Source organism: Mustela nivalis, assembly GCF_964662115.1.
Source record: "Mustela nivalis genome assembly, chromosome: 5".
NCBI lineage: Eukaryota > Metazoa > Chordata > Mammalia > Carnivora > Mustelidae > Mustela > Mustela nivalis.
The window spans coordinates 40,454,139-40,476,560 of NC_139024.1; the positions used below are offsets into that span (position 1 = coordinate 40,454,139).

Sequence of the window (22,422 nt, forward strand, 5' to 3'; positions counted from 1 at the left end):
AGAGACGTAATTTTTATTTTTTAGTTAAAAAAAATTTTTTTAAGGTTTTATTCATTTCTGTGAGAATGATAGCACAAGTTGGGGGAATGGGGAGAGGGAGAGGGAGAAGCAGATTTCCCGCTGAGCAGAGAGCCTAATTCGGGACTCGATCGGAGGACCTGGAGATCATGACTTAAGCTGAAGACATATGCTTAACTGACTGACTGAGCCACCCAGGTGCCTTAGAGACATAATTTTTAGCACTCTCTCCTCCCCAGTATGATTTTAGAACAGGTAAAATCTCCAGTGGAGAACAGTTCTAAACGTCAGCCTAAGCACCACTGGAATAGAAACTTCCTTGGCAACCTATTAGCAAACAGGTGTGACTTCTTTTTCTCAGTTACTCGAAGATTGACATTGTGTCACTAATTTTTTTGGCTCCCTAGTTTTTGAGAGGTTTAGAACTTTGGCAAAAATAAACCATCTTCCCATGCCCTTAATTGGGCCAGTTTCTCTCTCCTATTTAATTTAGCCTAAAGAAAAAAAGATATAAAAAATAGCCAATGACTTACTCAGTTCAAAACACAGCATAGGATGATAATTCTGTCCTCTCCATGTCTGCCCTGATTTAGCCTACTTTCTTTATGTTGCACTAGACATTAGTTATTTTCTTCTGAAAGGAGACAGCTGTTTCAGTAGTGATGACTTATCTTTACCCCTCAGGGGAAGTATCTTTTCCTCAGGGGTGTGTTATAGAACACTAGTGGTGTGTATGCCAGAGATGCAGGTCTGTGCTGAGAGCTCTGGGACCCAAGGATAGATGCCAGCAGTGCAAGGATCGTCTGTTCCTAGTACAGGTGGCTGGAAGGGGCCTTGTCATTGCCTCTAGATCTGAAAGGTTACTTGATCATAACTTAAGAGTTAGGAGGAATTTCAGTCTCGGTGACAATGGGAAGAGAGTTTCAGTGGTTTAATAACAGCCCATCTCTGGTTCTGCTTTAGTTTCTCGAGGCCGTAGCCAGCATGTTTGCAGCTGCTCAGCAGCCCTCACAGAACGCCAGTCCAGGTGAGCTGCGGTTCTTTGTCTTTACCAACACAGTGCCTTTCTTTTGCGTGTATTCACAAGCTGCTTGCTCCCTCGCCCTGTACCCATGACCATCTCTTAGAGTGTATGCTCTCGAGGAGAAGGTAAGCAGGAGCTGGAGAGGTGTGAGACATTCATGTAATTTTGTACTCAACCATTTATCCATCCAGAAATTTTTATTGAACCCCCTACCCAAGAGGCTTATAACCAATGGAGGAATAGATATGAATTAATTATAGTTGACCCTTGAACAATGTGGGAGGCACCAGTTAGGAGCACCAACCCCCTGCACAGTGGAAAACCCATATATAACTTTTGACCCCTCAAAAACTTAGCTACTAAGAGCCTACTGTTGACCAGAAGCCTTTATTGATAACATACAAAGTTAATTAGCAATTGTGCATATTATATGTATTTTATACTGTAGTTTTTGTAAAGATTTTATTTATCCATTTGAGAGAGAGTGAGCGAAGAGTAGGGAGGAGCAGAGGGAGAGAGAGAAGCAGACTCTCTGCTGAGCAGGAAGCCCAGTGCGGGGCTTGATCCCAGGACTGGGAAATCATGACCTGAGCTAAAGGCAGGTGCTTAGCCGACTGAGCCACCCAGGCGCCCTAATACTGTATTCTTACGATAAAGTAAGCTAGAGAAAAATGTTAAGGAAATAATAGGGAAGAGAAAATATATATGTAGTACCTACCGTAAGATACCTGCATGTAAGTGGGCCTACCCTCACAGTACAGACCTGTGGTGTTCAAGGGTTAACTGTTCTTCGTTGTGAACTGGTATATATATATACTTAGTAGAGTTCAGAGTTGTGAAGGTGGAGCAAGGCGTATGGAATTTAGTATAAAGAACATTCTGTAATATTTTACTGACAGAAGCAGAGGAGGACATAATGCAGAAACCAGCTAATCCAGCAGTGATTGTCTTAGGGCTTGGAATACCCCAATTCTTCTTCAGCTTGTTCTGAAATCTCTCAGTCGTGATTATATCATGGAGAACCTTCTCGTGTAAAGCAAGTCTCTAACACCTCTCGACACCTTCTGAACGTCCTTGACAGAGAAAGACTGCCTGCTCTCAAGCATTATTGTCTTTCATTGGAAACAGCTTTTTCTTTCTTTTTTTTTTAAGCATTATTGTCTTTCATTGGAAACAGCTTTTTCTTTCTTTCTTTTTTTTTTTTAAGAGTGAAAACTTTTTTTTTTTTTTAAGATTTTATTTATTTGAGAGAGAACACAAGCAGGGGAAGGAGCAGAGGGAGGGGCGGGGAAGCAGACTTCATTCTGAGTAGGGAGCCTGATTCGGGGCTTGATCACAGGACTCCAGGGTCATGACTTGAGCCGAAGGCAGATGCTTAATTGACTGAGTCACCCAGGCTCCCCAAAGAGTCAAAATTTTTTTAAGTGCTTTTATTCGTGATTTATTTTAATGGCCCCCTTCATTTAAGTTTTCATTTAAATGGGTCAAGAAGAGAAAAATATACAAATTAGTTACAAGAAATTTGAAAGACCATTTCCAGGTTCCTGATTTGGGCACTTTCATCTACTGGCCTACTCAGTACTTTTGAGGTGTTGCAAGAGGCAGAGGGAGAGAGTGTCTTAAGCAGGCTCCACATCAAGCACAGAGCCAAACATGGGGCTCAGTCTCACGAACCCCAGATGATAATCTTAGCTGAAGAGTTGGATGCCTCATCGACTGAGCCTCTCAGGCACCCCTACTTTATAAACATAAATATGTTTTAATTCTCCTATGTTGCTATACAATGAAATTGACATAATGTGACAGAGACATTGTTTTATTGGCTGAAGCTGCATAGGTCTTTTGCAGCCTTATGTCTGACTGGGGCATCTGAAGTAATGTCCCTTTTGCCTATGTCCAGGATTCATCAGTTTCAGACATCTGTTTGGTTAATAGTACAGAGAAAGCCTACACTAGCATGTCTTCAAGTCTGTTTGAGTTGTTAAAAGTGCGATTTTTGTTTTGTTCCCTTTTTCCTTTCCTGCTATGTTCTACTCTAGAAATTGCACAGCTCCTCCTGGTGGTCTCTGATGGACGTGGCCTTTTCCTTGAAGGCAAGGACAGAGTCCTAGCGGCAGTCCAGGCCGCCCGGAATGCTAACATCTTTGTCATTTTTGTTGTACTGGACAATCCCAGTTCCCGGGTGAGTGACCACTAAAAGTTGCTTTATCTGGGGACAAAGTGGGGATTCCCTTCAACCTGTTCTATCTGAAATCTGTCATAGCTCCTACTGATGTTCTGTCATATGATATTAGTTTTTTGTGAATAACCCAGTGAGGGCGGGGGTCATTATTCCCACTTCCAGTGAAGGCCAGAAACACAGACTATAGGTAACGAGTAGGAAAACCAGAATTCAGACAGATTCCAGAGACCACCCTCCTAACCACTTACTATGCCAACTCCTACTCTTGTGTCATCTTTGCCCTCCGCAGAGTGTCCTTGCAGGCAGCCTTGCAGCCTTGATAACGTTCTTGCCCACTTGAAACTGTAGACCGGCCCATTCCTGATCCTTGGATCCCAGCAGTGCCCTTCTCAGAGCAGGATGCAGCGGAGCTCAGTGAAAGATGATCACAGGGCAGTTCTGTTCCAGGGACAGCACTGTCTCTGCAAGCCACATTAGGGCCAGGATAACAAGTGGGAAGACTTACCGTGAATCACTCCAAATAGTAAATGAGATAATACCCTTATAGGAAAATGGGATTTTCTTTTCTGCCCTTTACCCTCCCTTTCAGTGTTATGTCTCCTGGAAAAGGTGCGCAGAAAGGGATCTGCCTCCTCAATAGTTCTAAAAGTTGTTTCTTAATAATCAAACATAATTTTTTTTAAAAAAGTAAAAAATAAAAATAAAAAGCTAGGCAATAAAAGCTTTAGCAGACTTGATATAGGAGACCTAAAGATCGTTAGTGAAAGAGATCAGGGAAGAACTAGTTAAGGATACCGTTTTATTAATTTCAAAATGTTTTCTGTTGACAGGATTCTATCTTAGACATTAAAGTGCCAATATTTAAAGGACCCGGAGAGATGCCCGAAATCCGATCCTACATGGAAGAGTTCCCATTCCCCTTCTATATCATTCTTCGTGATGTGAATGCGCTCCCTGAGACGCTCAGCGATGCTCTGAGGCAGTGGTTTGAGTTGGTGGCAGCCTCCGACCACCCATAGAGAAGGAACACAGTCTCAAATGAGACTAAACCATGGTCAGACTGCGGCGCCTTTGGCCAGGTGCTCCCTCTTTTGGACAAGTGCTTCTGAACTCGCAGCTCTAAAATACGCTTTTTATCTTAAATCTGTCTGATTTATAAAAATTCACCTAATAATGACAAAGTTTGAGTACAATCTACATTTTGTTTTACACTGTGCTTTCTGAGCTAGAGAGAGCCTGGGCCATCTGCATTGCCTGGGCTCCAGCTGTCACAGTGAAGGAACTTCAGTGGTTGTGTCTGGTCTTGGAAGGCCCAGCCTAAGAGGAGGCCTGGGCCCAGCTACTTTTGCTCCTCACAGGACCCCTGAACACCTACCAGGAGAAGCTGCTAGGAGAATGGGACGATTCCAGTCCTTTGGACAAAGGACTAAAGGCAGCTGCCCTTTTGACCCTGCTGTAAGGTTCCACCTTCAAGCCCACAGTGTGTATTGATGTGCTGCCAAAAAACACTGAGCGGCCCCTTTCTAGAGTCCTGAGGGTGTGTGTTTTCTCACTGCGTTTCATGTGACAGGAACTGCCTTCCCTTTGAGGGTAGGAACGTTGGGGTATATGTGTTCTTACTGGATGGTATAAAAATGAAGTGGCTTTTCTGTTGTCCTTCACGTTTGCTGCTTCGGGAGACTATGCAATGATGGAAAGCTGATTGTCCCTTAGGTATCTCATTCTCTCTGTGCCACAGTCCCTGTTATTGTATTTATTTCTTTATTTTATTTTTTCTGTAGCAATTAAGGGGAAGAATCATTCCTCCACTGCTTTTAAACTGGACTGAGCCAGCCCCATTCTGGAAAAGAAATGCTGTATTTAGAAAAACTAAGCAGCTACATTTCTTTTCCCCCAGTCATAATACATCAATGGTTTTTAGACGGTTTTTACTTGGTCAGAAAGCACTGCTTGAATACTTGAAATTATGTGCTGTGTTCTATTTAAGTTGTTGGAATGTTCTTTTGTAGACAACATGCCCTGATATAATTGTCTTATCTCCACATTTGTTTTCAAGTTACACTGTGAAGTTTACCACACTTTGAGGTGGTCATCAAAGACAAATTGCTTGTTGTTTAACCAAGTGTCCTAAAGCATGTACCTGAGGTTATATCATTTTTTATTCTAAAAAGCTATGCAGCTTATATTCTGAAGATTATTAAATATATACCACTGTTGATATAACTTGTGACCCTTCTGAATGGGAACATACAGGTGTGTAAAAGATACGCTAGGGGACGATCTTGCCTGCTCCATCAGTCGGCTGTCCCTGGCTTACACTGGGCTGCCCTGGCCCGCACAAGGTCCATGGCTTACTGCCACAAGGGTCTCTCATTTGTGTCTCATGTCCACAGTGGCTGAGCTGCCACGTGCTGGCCTCGTGGCAGAGGAAAAGGTAAGTTGGTGAAAAACACACTGGCTTGCGAAGATGTTGCTCCAGATGACATGTTTGTTCGACTCACATTTCATTGGCCGTAGCCCTCTGTGATGGGTCAGGTAGGGAAAGATACCACCATTCTGACCAGGATGTGGTCTACCACATCTACCTTGTGGTAGGTAAGCTGGAGCTTCCCAGCAGGTACCCAAGAGTATTCTTTTCAGCTTGTGCTGTGATGGGAAAGGGGAGGGAAAGGATACAAAAGATTCTCAAGAAACTACTGGGTGTTGGTCCTGCCAAATAATAAAATATTCTAGGGTTACATGACATAACCCCGAACAATTTGTTCAGACCCTAAAAAAACTACCTTAATGGGCAAAGCCCAAGAAGAAAGATTTTAATAAATGGTGTCAAAATTAGTGTAGCAATTGGAAAAAAGTTAGACATCCACATCAAGCCATAAAGCAAACTAGGTGGAGTAAATATTTTAAAAGTTAACAATGAAGACAATAATGTAGGATTGCAAAGCTCTTTAAGGGAGAAACTGAAATTGAAAGCCTCAAAAGAAAAATACATTACTTATATAGAAACTTTGTAAAGCTAATATAAAAACATTTCTTAAAGAACAGGCAAACAAGCCATACAAAATTAGAATACAAACCTTGATTACCGTAACTGGACCAGTCATGAGAATTCACAAAGTGGGTGGCAAGGGCTATTTCATGTATTTTTATAAGAATTGTTATTGCCAACTAGACAAAACTTCAAAAAGTAGGCATAGTTAGCATCACCCATACAGTACCTGGTAATGTTCAAGAAAGGTAGGCATTGGGAGTGTATGTGGCAGGTCCTGTTCTCAGTGCATTATGCCCAATGCAACTGTGAGGTAGATTGCATTTCACTTTGCAGATGAGGAAGGAGGCCAGGAGAGGGTAAGGTTGCTGAAACAACACAACTAGGAAGAAGGAACACCAAAGGATTCCAGCAAGTGGGCAATCAAGTAAATGCTCAGTAAATGGGTAACCAAATGAACATTTTTGGCTGCAATTCAGAAAATTCTACTTGACAAACTATAGCAAAGATTCACCAACCCTACGTACTTACATAAATTAAGGGCATGTGTGTGTTGGGAGGATAAAACAATTATGAGGAAATAAAAGCTTAAGTTGTGGGGACATTCAGTTCCTCATTATTAGTGATACAAAATTGTTATAACTACAATGGAGCAGCTATTTAAAACCTCAGAATTAATGAGAAAATTAATAAAGGGAAACTTCATTGAAGTAGAGTTGGGAGACTAGAAAGGAAAGCTGGACCAACCACTCAGTGTCCCTTCCAGGAAGAGTGATGAATGACACAGACTTGCCAGTTATAGGTCCCAGCAGGTCAACAGTTAAGAAACAATTACAGGCCCCAAGAGGGAAAAAGATGAGAGGTGCAGTGTGCAAGAAATCAGCTACCCTTGCAACTCCATGAAAAATCATCTTGCTTTTTCCCAGTGGACTTTTCAAAACAACCGCTTCTCAACTGCCATTTCTGTAAAATAAGTTCCTCTCCTTTATCAGACTGGCCTGTAGTTTTTCCATAGCTTGCATGTCCCCAACTGCAATTCTCTATTCCCAAGTAAACCCGCTTTTGTTGGTAAAATAACCAACAAATGTTAAGTTATGTTAAGAACATAACTAATGGCAACCACGAAGATGCCACCATGAGGGAAATGGTTGCAAACAAATGACCAGGATGAAAGCAAGGAAAAAAAGACAAAAGAACAGGACACAAACATTAAACATTAAAAATTTTATTTCGAACTATGCACATGTAAAAAGTTCAATGGGAATACACAGTTTCACCCCTCACTAACAACCAGTGCCAGGAACTGGGCCAGTTGCCTTACCCTTCCTATTATCACAACTTTGTGACGCAAGAACTGCTATCCCCCTCGCAACCCCCAGAAAGTGTATTCTAGGACAAAACTGCCCAAAGCTTTATAGCTTCAGTTCAAACAGACTAAGTGTGATTCTGCGGCCAACTGTAACCAGCCGCCGGTCTCCGGGGAAACCAGGCTAGCCCCGCCCCTGGTTACGCGCCCACTTCCGCTCCTGCGCACTGGAGTTCTACGGAGACCGGTGCTACCTGGAGGAAATGGCTACTTCCCGCTTACCCCCGGCGACACTAACGTTAAAGCAGGTAGCGCCCGTTTTTGTCAGCCTTGTAGGGCAGCTTTCCTTGATCTGATCTCCATTATCCACCCCACTTTGCGGAGTGGGTCGCGGGGGCGGGACTTCCTGGTGCGGAAGCCCGCTGTGGGGGTGGGGAGGAGGGGGCTGCCCTCTGGCCCTGGCTGGGTTCGTGAGGAGGGCGGGCTGTGGAGATCTTGGAACTTGGATGCCTCGGCCACGGTGAAGTCTGAGCTATGGTAAAGAGTGAGATCGCCAAAGAATTTTAACTGCGTTGGTTTAAAAAAAAAAAAAAATGCTTTACTGTCGTTACAGCCTCTAGTAACGGGTAGTCTCTTCTCTGCTCAGTGGTCATCTCTTGATGTTAAGGGTTCTGAGGCTTGACAAAAGTAAGCAAAAAGCCCAAATACACTCTCGGCCTTTTTCTTTTTTTTTTTTTTTTTTTAAGATTTTATTTATTTATTTGACAGACAGAGATCACAAGTAGGCAGAGAGGCAGACAGAGAGAGAGAGAGGAGGAAGCAGACTCCCTGCTGAGCAGAGAGCCCGATGCGGGACTCGATCCCAGGACCCTGAGATCATGACCTGAGCCGAAGGCAGCGGCTTAACCCACTGAGCCACCCAGGCGCCCTCGGCCTTTTTCTTAAAAGGGAAGTTTTTCCTTGTCCTTTTCAAAACTGAGGACCAAAGAGAAGTCATCTCTTTTTTTCCCCAAAGTACAGCCCTCTGGGCTGTAGAGTTTGCGGTTGTCATTGGCATGTCTCCTCCTCCCCTCTACAGTTCATGAGAAGGCAACAAGTTCTCCTTCTCTACAGAAGGATTTTGCAAGCAATTCGGGAAGTTCCAAATGACTCTGACCGCAAATACCTGAAGGACTGGGCAAGGGAAGAATTCAAAAGAAATAAAAGTGCCACTGAAGAGGTGAGAACAAGATCATGGTGAGGACAAGCCCTGACCGTTTTGTGTTAGTTGAATTTTTTTTTTTAAGTTTAATAGACATTTTGGAATATAAGGATCATGGAGATGTATCTACATCTTCATCATTCCTTTTAATGTTACCAGTTTTCCACTCAAATGATATTTGAAATTTTATGATCTTTACAGTATCATCACCTGACTTTTCTGTTAAATCAGATATACATACACACACGTGAAAAGATTGTAGATAAGACAGCATGATGGTTTGGGAAGTATGATGACTGGGGTTTATGAAAGCATGCCAAGCACTGTGCAGTTTGGGGTTTTCCTAATACACAGTGGCTCCAGTTCTCTGTGTTGGTCCCTAACAAATGAAATGATAGAGCTGTACCAAGTGTAACCAAGTAAAATAGTGACCAGCTTTCACTTTCTTCTACAGGACACAATACGGATGATGATTACTCAAGGCAATATGCAGCTCAAAGAGTTAGAAAAAACCCTTGCTTTGGCAAAATCTTAACTGTAGCATTATTCTGAAAGACTGAATTTCAGAGTTTACATGTGTATCGTTGAGCTGACTAGACTCAATGATGGGTAACCTAAAAGCAAGTCAAACTGTTCAGTACCTGGGAAAATATCAGAATACAGAGCACGGCATGTCAGAGCAAACAAAAGCACATCAGAACAATCAATCGCCTTAACATTGAAAAACATACCCTTGAACATGTTTTTGCAAATGTTTTTGGATATGTCAGCAATTCAAGTAGCAATTCAAGTGGTCAGCACTTAAAATCCTCAACATCATTAACCCTCTGGGAAATGCAAATTAAAAACCACACTGAAACAGTAACCACCTCCACTGGAATAACTATAACTAAAACAGTTAGTAGCAAATATTGATAAAGATGTAGGGAAATTGGACCCCTCATACGTGCTGTGGGAAGATCAAATGGCACAGCCACTCTGGAAAACAGACTGTCAGTTGCTTCAAAGATTAAGTTACCACACAAGTCAGCAGTTTCTTCCTAGGTTTTTAACCAAGAGAACTGAAAACCTTTCTATAAAAAACTTGTACGGGAATATTCATGGCAGCATTATTCATAATAGCCAAGAAGTAGAAGCAATCCAGAGGCCCATCAACTAAGAAATGATTAAATACGATGTCTGTAGAATATTATTTAGCAATAAAAAGGAATGAAGTACTGATAACATGTCTGCTACACATGGATGAACCTGAGACCAGTCACAAGTGATCACATGTTGTACGATTCCATTTATATGAAGTATCTAAAATAGGAAGAAATAGTTGGTTGCCCTAAGCTGTGTGGATAGCATGGCAAGTAATTGCTAATGGATATGGGGTTTCTTTTCTGAGTGATGAAAACATTCTAAAGTTACAGTGGGGCTCCTGGTTGCATAGCTCTGATTATACTAAAGTCCATTGAATCGTATATTTTGCATGTATGATATATGAGTTATACTTCAGTAAAGGTTTTATGGATTTTTTGGCTGATGTAGAATTGACATAGAATACTGTGTAAGTCAATATTTTAAGAAACATACTGTATGAGATATATGGAAGTATACTGACCTCAGGAGGTGCCCTGGACCTTTCTTGAAAAAATTCTCCTGCATTACTGAGGGTTGTTGAGGTAGGTTCCTCAGATGGGTCATGATCCGGTCATCCAAGGATTCTCTGAAAACATCATCACTGGGAATATATATCTTTGTTGGAAAAGAAGAGAGACAGAAGCTTTAATGAACACATTGAGGCACTTACCAAAAAGAAGAGGCAACAACATCGGGATGAAACTAATGGCAATTACCTCAGCATCTGCATAGAAGTGAGACTGTAAGGGAAGATCCTTGGTGCATTAGGTTATTCTCCAGTGACAGGAAAAGAAAGTTTGCAGAATACATTGGAGATGAGAAGTTGACCTGAGGATACTCTGACCAAATAATGTGCAACAGTTAATTTAGTGAAAGTGAGAGTTTATGGAAGAGGCGGGATTGGCAGTCCCTACAGACCGATGTCCTCTGTTCTTTTACAGAACAGATCTAAAAAGGTAATCCCAGAATCTGACCAGCACCTGAAAAATATAGGAGAAATTCTGCACAATGATAAATGGTTACCTAGTACTGGACTGCACACCAGAGGGAGAGAGAGGCAGAAGGAGGTGTTCATCCATGACCTGCCTGCATTGCCAGGCTCCACCCACCCAGCCCACAGGCTCAGCCCACAAGATAAAATAATTCTGAATGTTCTTCAGCCAGGTTATCTAATTCAAAATGCATGAGCTAATTATCAGATTTGTACATAGCCTTGCATCAGTCAAGCTATTGCCAAGCCATCTGATGGGCAGAAGCCTTTGTGAACAGTCTGTGAACAGAAAGCACTTTCCTTCTTGCAGCATGATATACCTGATCAAGTATAAGCAATTTCTAGTAAGTCTAAAATCTTGACACTACAAATCACCTTTTCATGAGGTGTAGAAGTCAGTGACTTGGTGACATTCTTCCTAGCAGTGGTATATGTCAAAGATGTAAGAGCATTTGTGGTTTAAGTTTGTAAGATGCAATTAACAGATGCCAAGAAAACAGAACTTGGGATTTGTTTTGTTTTTTTAAATTGGGTGAAACACTACAAAATTGAATTTTCATTTTCCAGAGGCTAAGATTATTATAACCTTTAATAATGGACAGCGTTTGAGCACTAAATAAATCTTAGGCTAAACAACAGTTTCTCCTCCCCTATGAAACCATGCTCATTAAGATGGCCAGGTTCTAACTCCTGGTAGAACACATTCTATTTAGCATCTTTGTCAGTGTTCTGGCTTAGACAACAAATTACCCTTCTGGGTTTTCCCTGTGAACTGTACTTGCACGGGAGCACCTGGGTGGCTGAGTCGGTTAAGCATCTCAGTTTTGGCTCAGGTCATGATCTCAGCATCATGAGATTGAGCCCTGCCTCAGGCCCTGTGTTGGGCCTGGAGCCTGTTTAAGAGTCTCCCTCCCTCATTCCCTACCCACCCTCTAAAACAAAACCCCACAACTATACTCTTATCTGATTGTTGGAAGTTTTGTTCCTGAAATTTAAGGTACTTGTTCAGTTTATGTAAAGATTTTATTTATTTATTTGACAGAGCTCACAAGTAGGCAGAGAGGGAGGCAGAGAGGGGGAAGCAGGCTCCCCGCTGAGCAGAGAGCCCCATGCGGGGCTCAATCCCAGGACCCTGGGATCATGACCTGGGCCGAAGGTAGAGGCTTAACCCACTGAGCTATCCAGGTGCCCCTATATTAAGATTTTTTAAATATCAAAGCTTTCGAGCATAAGGGTAATAAGTAGCTAGGGCTATCATTTAGCATCCTGAGTATCCCTGCGTCATTACCTCCTTTGAAGTGTACCATCAGGTTGGAAGTTTCTAAACTCAGCATAGGCCTTGCTATGGGTGGGCCTACAGAGGCCGTTCTCCTATTTGAGAAAAGCAGCATATTCTCTGGTGTTTATATTATGGGAGTCACACAAGCAGACACTCAGGAGAGGCTGAGACCCACACTTACCTAAATGCTCTTGTACAGAAGAAAAATGCTAGTCAAACAACAGAGGGAAGCAGCTTACATCTACTGTGGAAAAAAACTGGGATTATGTAGAGTAATTCTGTCCAAGCAGAATCAAAAACAAACTGTCACTTTGTGCCAAACTCGAAATCACCACAGCCTATTTCCTTCCTTCAGGCAGGCATTTGAGCAATTCTGTCAGGATTAAATTGCTATTTTTGTTTACAAGGAAGAGGAAATTGCTTTTTATCTATTCTGGGTTGCATTAGGAAAATTTCTGTGTTGTTTCCCGACTGTGTGTCTCATGGATTTAATATATTCATACTTACCATATTTTGGCAACATTAGAGAAGAATATTTCCCTTTAAAATCAACAGAAAACAATTTGAAAATTTTTTTTTATAAGTATTCTAAAAGGTCACTGGTTTTGTCTTCTAAATCTTAATCGATTTGGCTTTTCTATCACAGGAAGAAATGTATTTAGCTTTTACGAATAATTTGTTAGAAAATGTTATTTTGCCTGCATACAGTTTTAAGTGAGGTTTTGTTCTCTTGGTTCAGTATTTTCTAAAGGTCAGCAATTTAAACAAAACCTTAAAGCTTGCACTGAGAAGTATTTATGTTATTTCCAATATTTATTTTTCATGCAGTACACCTGATTTCTACTTTAAACCAGATGTATTTACCAGAAATTACCCTTCTCTCAAAACAAGGCAAAGTGTGTCTGCATGAAGGCACTCTTTCTGGGAATCATAAATTTGGTCCACCACACAATCAAAAATATCCACTATATATTCACACTTTCATTTTTTAAATAAGAATTTTAATATCTATAGTGTTGAGAACCATGTTTAATGCTTAGAGGAGACAAATTCAAGGTAATAAAAATATTAAACAGAAGACAACATATCTCTCAAGTATCAGTGCTTGACTGGAAAAAAAAAAAAAAAGATTTAAGCATGAAGACAATTTATTTTGGGCTCCTAAAGTCAGAAGTAAGATTGGACTTATATTCAACCTAACCACAGATTTTAGTTTACTCAGTGCAGTAGTTTTCTAACAAAAACCCCACTGCAGTATTATACTACTTTTCTGTGTTCTACATCATTTTTCCCCGTAGCTATTGAAAGTTCCAATCTCTGTTTCAAACACAACCCACATGACAGACTCTCAGTTAATGGCTTTGCTTCTTTGGAAGAGTACTAGGGTGGCATTCACTCATTGTAGCAGATAGCAGAAGGGAAAAGTAAGACCCCTATCAGACCCAAAGTTGAAATTTTGACAATACTAAAGAACAAAGACCCAGTTTTTGAAAATAAGCCATTGGTCTAGAGATGCTGCCACCATTTTGGGTTGGGAGGCTGACTGATGGGTGTTCGGTTTCCTTGCCTCTACTGGGTTTCCCTTCTGTTAGACAAAGAGCCGTGTCATCTGCCAGACCAGGTGCCTTTGACTCCTCATTCCTCCCTAGTCAGTTCCCTGTGAACTGGACAAAAATACCCAGTTCACAGTGATAAACCACCTGCTTCTGATGGGTGGAGGTTACACAAGCAAAATACTTCTTCCAAAGCACTCTATGGTTGAGATAAAATTTCATTTGTTTTCAGCATTTCTCAACAAGCATACTTCTTGGGGTAATAGGATGTATTTAATGAGTAAAAAGAACTGCTTAGACTACAATTTATTATCTCAGGATTTCATCTGAGTATCGGGCAGTTCTCAAGAAACTGACGTCAACTGAGGAAGGATTTTAAAGCTGTCCATGACGCCTGACTGGGGGACCCGAGAAAGTGAAGGTACCATCCCACTCTGGTTCTGCCTCAGGAGCGCAGAGGGGAATGAGGAGAAGAAGGCGGCTCTCCACGGAGCGGTGCAACAGGAGTCCCTACAGGAGAACCACACAGCCTTGATGGTAGCTGAGGAACAGGACAAGCTCACAGACATGAACATCAGCTGGAGAGGACATTGACTCCCTGTTCGGGTTGTATAATGGTGACCTACACCTAGATCTAGATTTGTTAGGAAGATCTCTGTCCATAGATTGTCACTATTAAAAAACAAAAACAACTGCAAGCCTGATTAGGCAGAAACAAAGGAACTGTAAACATACTGTGTTTTCCTGGGTGTGCCCATATCAGGAAAACATTTTCTCTTTGGCTCAATGAGCAGCATTTTACTCAAAGTTAGGGACAATAGTACTCAGTTCCTGTGCTGTTAGGATGGGGATTTCTGTGCATACATGGAATCTGAAAGAGAGAAATATAATCCCACATACCAAGGGACAAGAAATATAGAAGAGAAATCCAAAATTCAACCTACCTAAGCCACTTCTACAACTTTGTATATTCCGTAGAGCAGAGCAAAATCCTCGGGGCTCCACAAAGCTGGGAAACAAGTGGGGTCTAGCTCAAGTTACTGAATTATTTTACCTTGAAAGAATCACTGCAAAGCACTGGGAAACTTGAGGGTCTTTAATGACAGGACACAATTAGAAGTGAAATACTTTCAAAAGAAATAGCCTTACTTCTTTATAAAATGTAGACCGATAAGCTCAAATTTAGAAAGGTACTCTTGGATAATCGGGTGTGATTAAGGATAGAAGTTTCAGATAGTTTTTTGATGAATGTTTTTCCATTAATCTTTAAAATCAGTAGGATTAATCAATCATAATGTTACAGTATTTTGGCTGAAAATACAGAAACAATGACCATTGATTTGAATGTTTCTCATTTGAGTTTATTAACAAACGTTCCCAGTGCTATTAGCCAATTCCTCATTATTTTAAGTACACACCAACTCTGCAAAATCTTTTAAGATATACTGGATCAAGTGACATCATGAAAATCTTTTTCTCCTCCCAATCTATTTGATAAGTTTTCATCTAGTTAAAAGGTCAGCATTTTGAGAAGTAGGAATTTGAGAGGGGATGTGTGCATCTCAGCCACAGTTCTTACAGAAAGATTCTCTTTTCTGGGCCCAGCCAGTGTGCACCACATGAACGGCCACTGGCGTTCACAAGGGATTTGCTTTTCTTCTTCCTTTTGACTTATATTATTTCATACATCTTGAATTTTAGGGTTTAGGCTCGACGCATCATATAGTTGCTTAGCGTGGCTCACCTAATCTGAGCTTTTGAACCTCAGATTGATGACCCTGGTCTGAGGTTATGAATTTGTAATGAAACCTACAGCTAAGCAAGTGTCCCCTGGTTTCAGTCTCACTGCTCAAGTCGTCATAACTTCAGAGCACGGGAAGCACGGGTCTGGCACATTTCAGAAATTCAACTGTTTTTGAAAGGCAAGTCCGTCATGTGCACGATAACGGATATGTCGGCCGTAGCTCTTCTAGAGCTGCAAAGCCAGGAATCCCTTCTTGTGCTGCTCTCCAGGTCCTAATTTTCCTTCTGCACCTTTGTCCTTAGTTTAGCAAGTTCTTCTTCTAAACTTTTAATATGTTCCTTCAGGGTGGCCTTGTCTTGCTGGGCCTTCTGACTGGCTTGGCTTCGTGCTTCCTCAATCTTCCTTTCATACCACTTTTCCATCTGGGTAGAAACGGCCTCAAAAAAATACTGGGTGATCTCCAGAGCTTGGGAGGTATCTCGAATGTGAGGGGCGGTCTGCTCGCTGCCTGCTGCTGGTGGCGGCAGCCCACAGGGGTTGCTGGGTGCTGGGTGCTGGGTCCGATGCCTTGTCTGCCCACTTCTCCCAGACTTCTTGGTTTGGGTGCCTCTGTCAACACAGGGCCCAGCCTGCTGATCATATCTGGCTGCCTCTTTCAAGGGTAGCAAGGCTGTCTGGACCTTGACATTCCGCAGTCGAGAGCCTGTACAGTCTGAGGAAGACAGCTCCTGCTGTAGTCGGTGGGTAGCGGTGGAGTTGAAGGCCTTTTCCTTGGGCCTCACCACCTGAGGAGAACTGTCAGAAGCTGCTACTGGACCTGCAGTGACCACTGACTGATCCACACCTAGTTTTGGAAGGAAAACAAAACCACATTCACACAGTCCCATAGCTCTGGGTTGGCATTTCAGAGTCCTGATAATCCTGTAAACTGTCAGCCTTCCCAATGGCCCACCACCATGTGCAGTTTTTTTTTTTAAGATTTTATTTATTTGTCAGAGAGAGAGCGCAAGCGAAAGTGAGCACAGGCAGACAGAGTGGAAGGCAGAGGCAGAGGGAGAAGCAGGCTCCCTGTGGAGCAAGGAGCCCGATGTGGGACTCGATCCCAGGACGCTGGGATCATGACCTGAGCCGAAGGCAGCTGCTTAACCAACTGAGCCACCCAGGCGTCCCCCATGTGCAGTTTTTCCTCTGCCTTCCCGGCTTTCACTTCCCCCTGATGATCATTTTGGCTTGGTAGGGCTTAACTACACCGGTGGCATCTAAGACAAAAAAGTTCTGGCCTTTCCTTTAGCCAGTTAGAAAGCTTAGAAGGTTCTGGGTATCATTTTGTGATTGCTAAGGATGTTCAAGGATCTCCAAAACAGAACTGGGTAGGGGCGCCTGGGTGGCTCAGTGGGTTAAAGCCTCTGCCTTTGGCTCAGGTCATGATCCCAGGGTCCTGGGATCGAGCCCCGCATCGGGCTCTCTGCTCAGCGGGGAGCCTGCTTCTCCCTCTCTCTCTGCCTGCTTCTCTGCCTACTTGTGATCTCTGTCTGTCAAATTAATAAATAAAATCTTAAAAAAAAAACAAAAAACAAAAACAGAACTGGGTATGTACTGATGAGACTGAATCTGTCCATTCCCTAATTTCTGGGCCTTTTCTGCACCCCCAATTATTAGCTCCTTGACTCAAGCCCCAGTCTGGTGAGGTGGTCATATTCTCTATACCCAGAGCTCCAGCCAAGTTCCATAAAGAGACCTGGCATGATAAATTTGCCCAGGTTTCCCCCAATGTTATGGGCACAAAGAAGATAAAAACCACAGTTCCAGAAATGGTCTATTATCTTAATATGCTTGACATATCTGAATTCCTCACAGAGGCCTAATTACAAAGGCTCTAAGTGTCCTCAAAATTATCACTGAGTAAAAGCACTGTGGCTAACGAGAAGATACCTTGCTTGAAAGATGTCTCCGTCTAGCACCTTAGGGCAGCCTCAATATAGGAACTACTGCTCACAGAGGCTTTACATAGTTGAACAAAGGTCAAAGGCTGGTCAGGGAGAAGAAAGAAAGTAGCCCAAGGGCCAGGGCAAGAGCCCTGCCGAGGAGACAGATGTTCATTTCTTACTCTTCATCTTTGGGACCTACTCGGACACCATCAACACTGTACCTGAAACACTGTCATCACCAGTCAACAATTCTTTTACTCCTTCATTCATATATGTCTGAATACTTAAATAGGAGTACTTTCCTACTGTATAGCAACTGGATGTACAGCGATAAGCAATATATGTCCTTAGCTCTATAGAATTTATAATCTGGTGTTTTCCACAGCCCTATCCTAGGGGCTGCCTTTGGATACAGCAAAAAACAATCTCTGGGGGTTTCACCACCTTTGGGTGGAATGGCGCTCTCTGCACACGCGTTACCTGTAGAGGACTCGCAAGTAGATGGTGTGGATTTGGTCCTAGAGGCCCTAGAATCTCCAGAAAGCTTCAGCTCCAGATTCTGAATCTTTAGCATGCACCAGGTTTTTAATTCATCCACCAGTGATGTCTAAGAAAAAAAACACACACACAAACCCACACAAATGATCAGGTGAGTTGCACATGTGGTTTATGAAGGAAAGTATCAAGAGTGGACTCCTCAGTTATGATAGTTCAGTGCATCATCTTGACCTGCCTAAAAGCTGTGGATTACCTCCCTCCCCGCCCACAAGCCACACAGCCTTCTCTGCTGCCCTCTGCAGACCAAGCTTCACCCAGCACCAAACCTGACAGTTTTTATAATCTGAATGGTTTAGGGCAAGAGACACCTTTAACACCCAAAGCTTCCCAAATCCTAATCAAGAGTATCTGGCTGCTTAGGAGCATGAACTCACACACACTCAACAAGGACTCGGTTTATGTCGTCTTAGGGAAACGAACTCCCCAAGGGCAGGAACCAAGCCTCACTCAGCAACAGAGCAATGCCCAGCAGACGCACGGTACACAGAAGTGATTCAAAGCAGAGACCACAGCTTCCCCAGCATATTCTGTGAACCGTTTAGTTTCCACCTATTGCCAGAATATTTGGCAACAAAAGGACTGAACTACATGTTCTTTTCTATTCATTATATAAATGAATAAAAGGACATTGTAAAGAGGACATGTTACACATTACAAATGCTTTTATGGGCTCCAGGCCTCTGGGTTTTCAGTGATGGTCTTAGCTCAGTGGAGAGGAGTGGTAAATGCCCAGCTAAGGACAGATCCTGGTTTTCACCTGTCGTTTCTCTCCCTCGTGCTTCTCGGCGTCGGAGTGCTGCTGCAGGCGGTTCAGGCACTCGGTTCTCTCGGCTGAGAGCCGCTCCACCATCAGCTTGTCCAAAACACGCATCTAGGATTCAACGGGCAGACAGCATAGGACTGAGAAGATCTAAGGATGGGTCCCGGTCTCTTGACTCCTGAGACGGGGCTCTGGGGGACCGAGCAGGAGCCAGAGAGAATAGAAGCAAACCTCAACTTCTCTTTTACCCTAGTTTCATCTAGTCTCCATCAGACTCCAGGTTTTCACCATCCCTGAGCCTGTTTCTGTATAGTCAAGGCTTCTTTTTCTCATTTGTTAAAGTCCTAAGGGACTGAAGAGACTGAACACACAGTAAATTTAAACTTAAGTCAACAGACCTTGAACATAGAATTTTTATAGGTTTCAGAACATTATTTCCAAGACTATTATTGAAAAGAAAAACTATTTCTAAATAGTCTGCAGCTGTATACCCTTCCAATTAGTTCTTAACACCCCACCCGAAGCGTCAGTGGCTGCCTATGAGGTGGCAAAAGAAGCTGAACGCTCAGCGCTTTTACCCAGTGTCCAATGAACAAACGCCATGTTTTCCCTGAGAGGAACCAAAGCAAGTGTGAAGAAGGATGGGGAAGGAGCTTAAAGGGCTTGCGTCAGAGAACAAATGATTGTCCCCTTTCAGTCGTACCGTCCTGGTCCCCCCAACATCATGACATTTCCCTGCAGGGCCCTAACACCCAGGGGAGCCAAACTTCCGCTGCTCAGACAAGGCCCGAACCAGGGAGAGGAAACTTGGCAGGGGCCAGCCCACAGGGGCTCGCTGCTGGGCTCGTCTCCTGTCAGGGACACACAGGAAGCTCAAAAAACTAAAAGAGCAGCAGGTCTGGAGATGTGGTGAGCACCTTCCGTTTGGTTCCTTCAGCCCTCCTGTCTTCCTTTGAGCCACTCTCTGGTCTCCTCAGATTGACCGACTCACCTCCCTCCTTATCCCGGTCACCGAGTTGCTCTAACTTAGCCCCAGGGCACGGCTGACTGATGCCTGCGTGAGCGACGGACTCAGGCCACTGCAGAGTCCTTTACCTGTGATCAGGAATTAGGACAAAGAGTCTACACCCCCGTCTATCACCCTCCTTGAAATAAAGTGAGGTCCTTGAGAAGATCCAGCATTTATCGAATACACTCCTCTCCAGGCTTAGGCTGGCTGAAGGGGGTTTTATTTATAAGACAATCTTAACTAATATATTATGGCACTAGGAGAGGACTTCTTGAAGGGGATTTCCATGAAGTACAAATAGCAGATGAACCTAAAATGCTCTACCTCACCAACAAACAAGGAAACCAGAATTAAACAATATTCTTAATTAGTTCAGCAAAAGCTTCAAATATGGTAATATTATTGATTGCAAAAGTTCAAGACGGAGACTCAATTTATATACTTACCTGGCCTGTTGGATATAAATTCACACAACTTTTCTGTTAAGTAGATTACTAATATTTGTCAAGAGCCTTAAACATATTCTTTTTTTTTTTTTTTAAAGATTTTATTTATTTGACAGAGATACAGCAAGAGAGGGAACACAAGTAGAGGAGTGGGAGAGGGATAAGCAGGCTTCCCACCGAGCAAGGAGCCTGATGTTGGGCTCAATCCTAGGACCCCAGGATCATGACCTGAGCCAAAGGCAGACGCTTAATGACTGAGCCGCCCAGGCACCCCAAACATATTCTTAACTCTGGACCCAATTATCCTAAATCTGAGCAAATAACTTGAAAAGCAAACATTTACCCACATAAATGTTCATCACAGCATTATTTATAACAGTGAAAAACTATAAGCAATTTCAAAATCTAATAAAAAATATGCTGGAATATTATGAAGCAAAGGACATGGTAAAGTGCTCAGGATATCAAATCAGGTGAAAAAAGCTGGTAGTAAGTCCACAACTTGAGCCAATGCAGACCTAGTATTAAGGTAACCTAAGGTGTAACTTAGGGAGGTGTGTGGTGTTTGGGTGAAAGTGGTGATGGGGATTAAGGAATGAACTTCCTGGGACGAGCCCTGGATGATGTATGGAATTACTGAATCACCACACTGCACACCTGAAACAGAGCACTATTAACTATACTGGACGTGGGAAACAAACATGTAATAGACAAAACCAAATTACATGTTCCGCTCCATACACGGAAGTGTACATTGCCATTAATTAGCACACCAAAACCCAACACGACTAGGACATTACCAAATTTAAACATAAGCTTAAAAATGGCCCAAGATGGTGAGGCAGTAAGACCCTGTCGTCTCCTCCACAGACACACCAAATCTACACCTATTTATAGAGCAATTCCTCCCGAAGACCTGGGGGATGACAGAGCAGTTTCTGCACCACAGGAGATAGACCATACAGAGAACAGCAAGGGAGACAGAGACACGGTAACAGAGGGAACCCCCTGCCCCAACACTGAACTGTAGTGGAGACAGTACTGAGGGAAGGTGAGAAGATCTGTCTGCCCTGTTGCACAGAAAAAAAGCCAGGATTTAAAAGGGCAGCGAGAATACAAAAGAACCAGAACCTGCCAAACGTCAGGGCAGCCACTGGAAAACTCGCTGGGTCAGAAGGGCTGGCAAGCACCAGAGTCTGTGTTCCTCCTCCACCTTGATATCGCAGAAGGGAGCAGGGCCTGGGAACCGACGCCATCCTGCCACCTCGATGAGCCCTGCCCTAACCCTCAGCAGCCCGATCTGTCCCACCACGGCAGCCGCCAGCATGGTGCAGTGCTCACGACAGCTCCAGCCAAGGTGACACAGGCTCCAAGTACCTTGAACACTCCACCTCCAAATGACTTGCCAGGGCACACTAAACACAGTGTGTCCTGAGTCCTCCGGCCTGAGTCCCCCTTGGCTCCAGAGGCTTAAAGGCACACACAGATGATGTGGTAGGGTGCATCCCGTGAAGAGCACCCTGGAACACATCACCTCGTACCCGCTTTGGCTTCCGCTCACCTGCCGTAGGGTCTCTGGCACAGAGGGCCCCGGGACTGCCCCAATCTGCACTCACATTAGTTCATGGCATTCCACTAAGACAGCCCCAATGCAAAGATCCTGGGGACCGCCCACCCACCCACACCAGCCACAGTTCTGCCAGCCAGCCGAAGTCCCCAAGCACACACACTCTATCTACATAGGGAATGACCACACATAAGAGCATTCCTTCAAGTTTAAGAGAAGTAGCTGTTCTGCCTCATTCATAGAAACAAAAGCAGAAAGTCAAGCAAATGAGGGGACAGAGGAATAGGCTTCAAACAAAAGAACGAGACAAAAAAGCAAGGAAAAGAACTAAGCAAAACAGAGGTAACTAATCCTAGTGATAAGGTTCAATGTAATGGTCTTAAAGACCATTAAAGACGTTCACCAGTTGCACAGAAGGGGATGAACTCAGAACTTCAATAAAGAGCCAGAAAACATAAAAAGAAGTAATCAGAGATGAAGAATATAGTAACTAGAAGTAAAAATATAATAGAAGGAACCAACAGACCAGGGGATGAAGAAGAACAGATCTGGAATCTGGGAGATGAGGCAATGGAAAGCACCCAGACTGAACAAGAAGAAAAACGAATTTCGAGATAGCTAGAAACTTCCCTGAGCTGGGGAAGGGAAACTCCAGGTTCAAGAAGCACAGAGAGTTCTAAACAAAAGTAAGCCAAAGGAGATACACACCATGACACATAATTAAAATATCAAAGAATAAAAA

At 43.1% G+C, this 22,422-nt stretch overlaps 3 protein-coding genes across 15 annotated transcripts in view; 2 read left to right on the forward strand and 1 right to left on the reverse strand.

Annotated features, from left to right (window-relative positions):
* MDN1 (midasin AAA ATPase 1) overlaps nt 1-5,447 on the forward strand; it is a 167,406-nt gene extending 161,959 nt beyond the window's left edge. For both annotated transcript variants that reach the window (XM_082730557.1, XM_082730558.1), the window contains exons 100-102: nt 982-1,045; nt 3,082-3,224; nt 4,055-5,447. In XM_082730557.1, coding sequence (XP_082586683.1) covers nt 982-1,045; nt 3,082-3,224; nt 4,055-4,243 — 396 coding nt within the window. In that variant the 3' untranslated portion in view covers nt 4,244-5,447. The remainder of the gene's footprint in view (nt 1-981; nt 1,046-3,081; nt 3,225-4,054) is intronic.
* A 2,275-nt stretch (nt 5,448-7,722) lies between these two features.
* On the forward strand, nt 7,723-11,338 carry LYRM2 (LYR motif containing 2). Its single transcript, XM_082730603.1, has 3 exons — nt 7,723-7,827; nt 8,598-8,738; nt 9,175-11,338. Exons 1-3 carry the CDS (start codon nt 7,783-7,785, stop codon nt 9,253-9,255), a joined length of 267 nt encoding a protein of 88 aa, XP_082586729.1. The 5' UTR covers nt 7,723-7,782; the 3' UTR covers nt 9,256-11,338.
* Nucleotides 11,339-14,754: 3,416 nt separating this feature from the next.
* Nucleotides 14,755-22,422, reverse strand: part of ANKRD6 (ankyrin repeat domain 6) — a 189,917-nt gene continuing 182,249 nt past the window's right edge. For all 12 annotated transcript variants that reach the window (XM_082730577.1, XM_082730575.1, XM_082730578.1 and 9 more), the window contains 3 exons: nt 18,656-18,769; nt 17,821-17,947; nt 14,755-16,256 (listed from right to left, as the gene is read on the reverse strand). In XM_082730577.1, the coding sequence (XP_082586703.1) occupies nt 15,685-16,256; nt 17,821-17,947; nt 18,656-18,769 (813 nt within the window). In that variant the 3' untranslated portion in view covers nt 14,755-15,684. The remainder of the gene's footprint in view (nt 16,257-17,820; nt 17,948-18,655; nt 18,770-22,422) is intronic.

Coding starts and splice junctions, on each gene's coding strand:
- LYRM2 (XM_082730603.1), top strand. CDS start 7,783: ATGGCTACTTCCCGCTTACCCCCGGCGACACTAACGTTAAAGCAG. Junction 7,828..8,597: donor CGACACTAACGTTAAAGCAG/GTAGCGCCCGTT, acceptor TCCCCTCTACAG/TTCATGAGAAGGCAACAAGT. Junction 8,739..9,174: donor ATAAAAGTGCCACTGAAGAG/GTGAGAACAAGA, acceptor TTTCTTCTACAG/GACACAATACGGATGATGAT.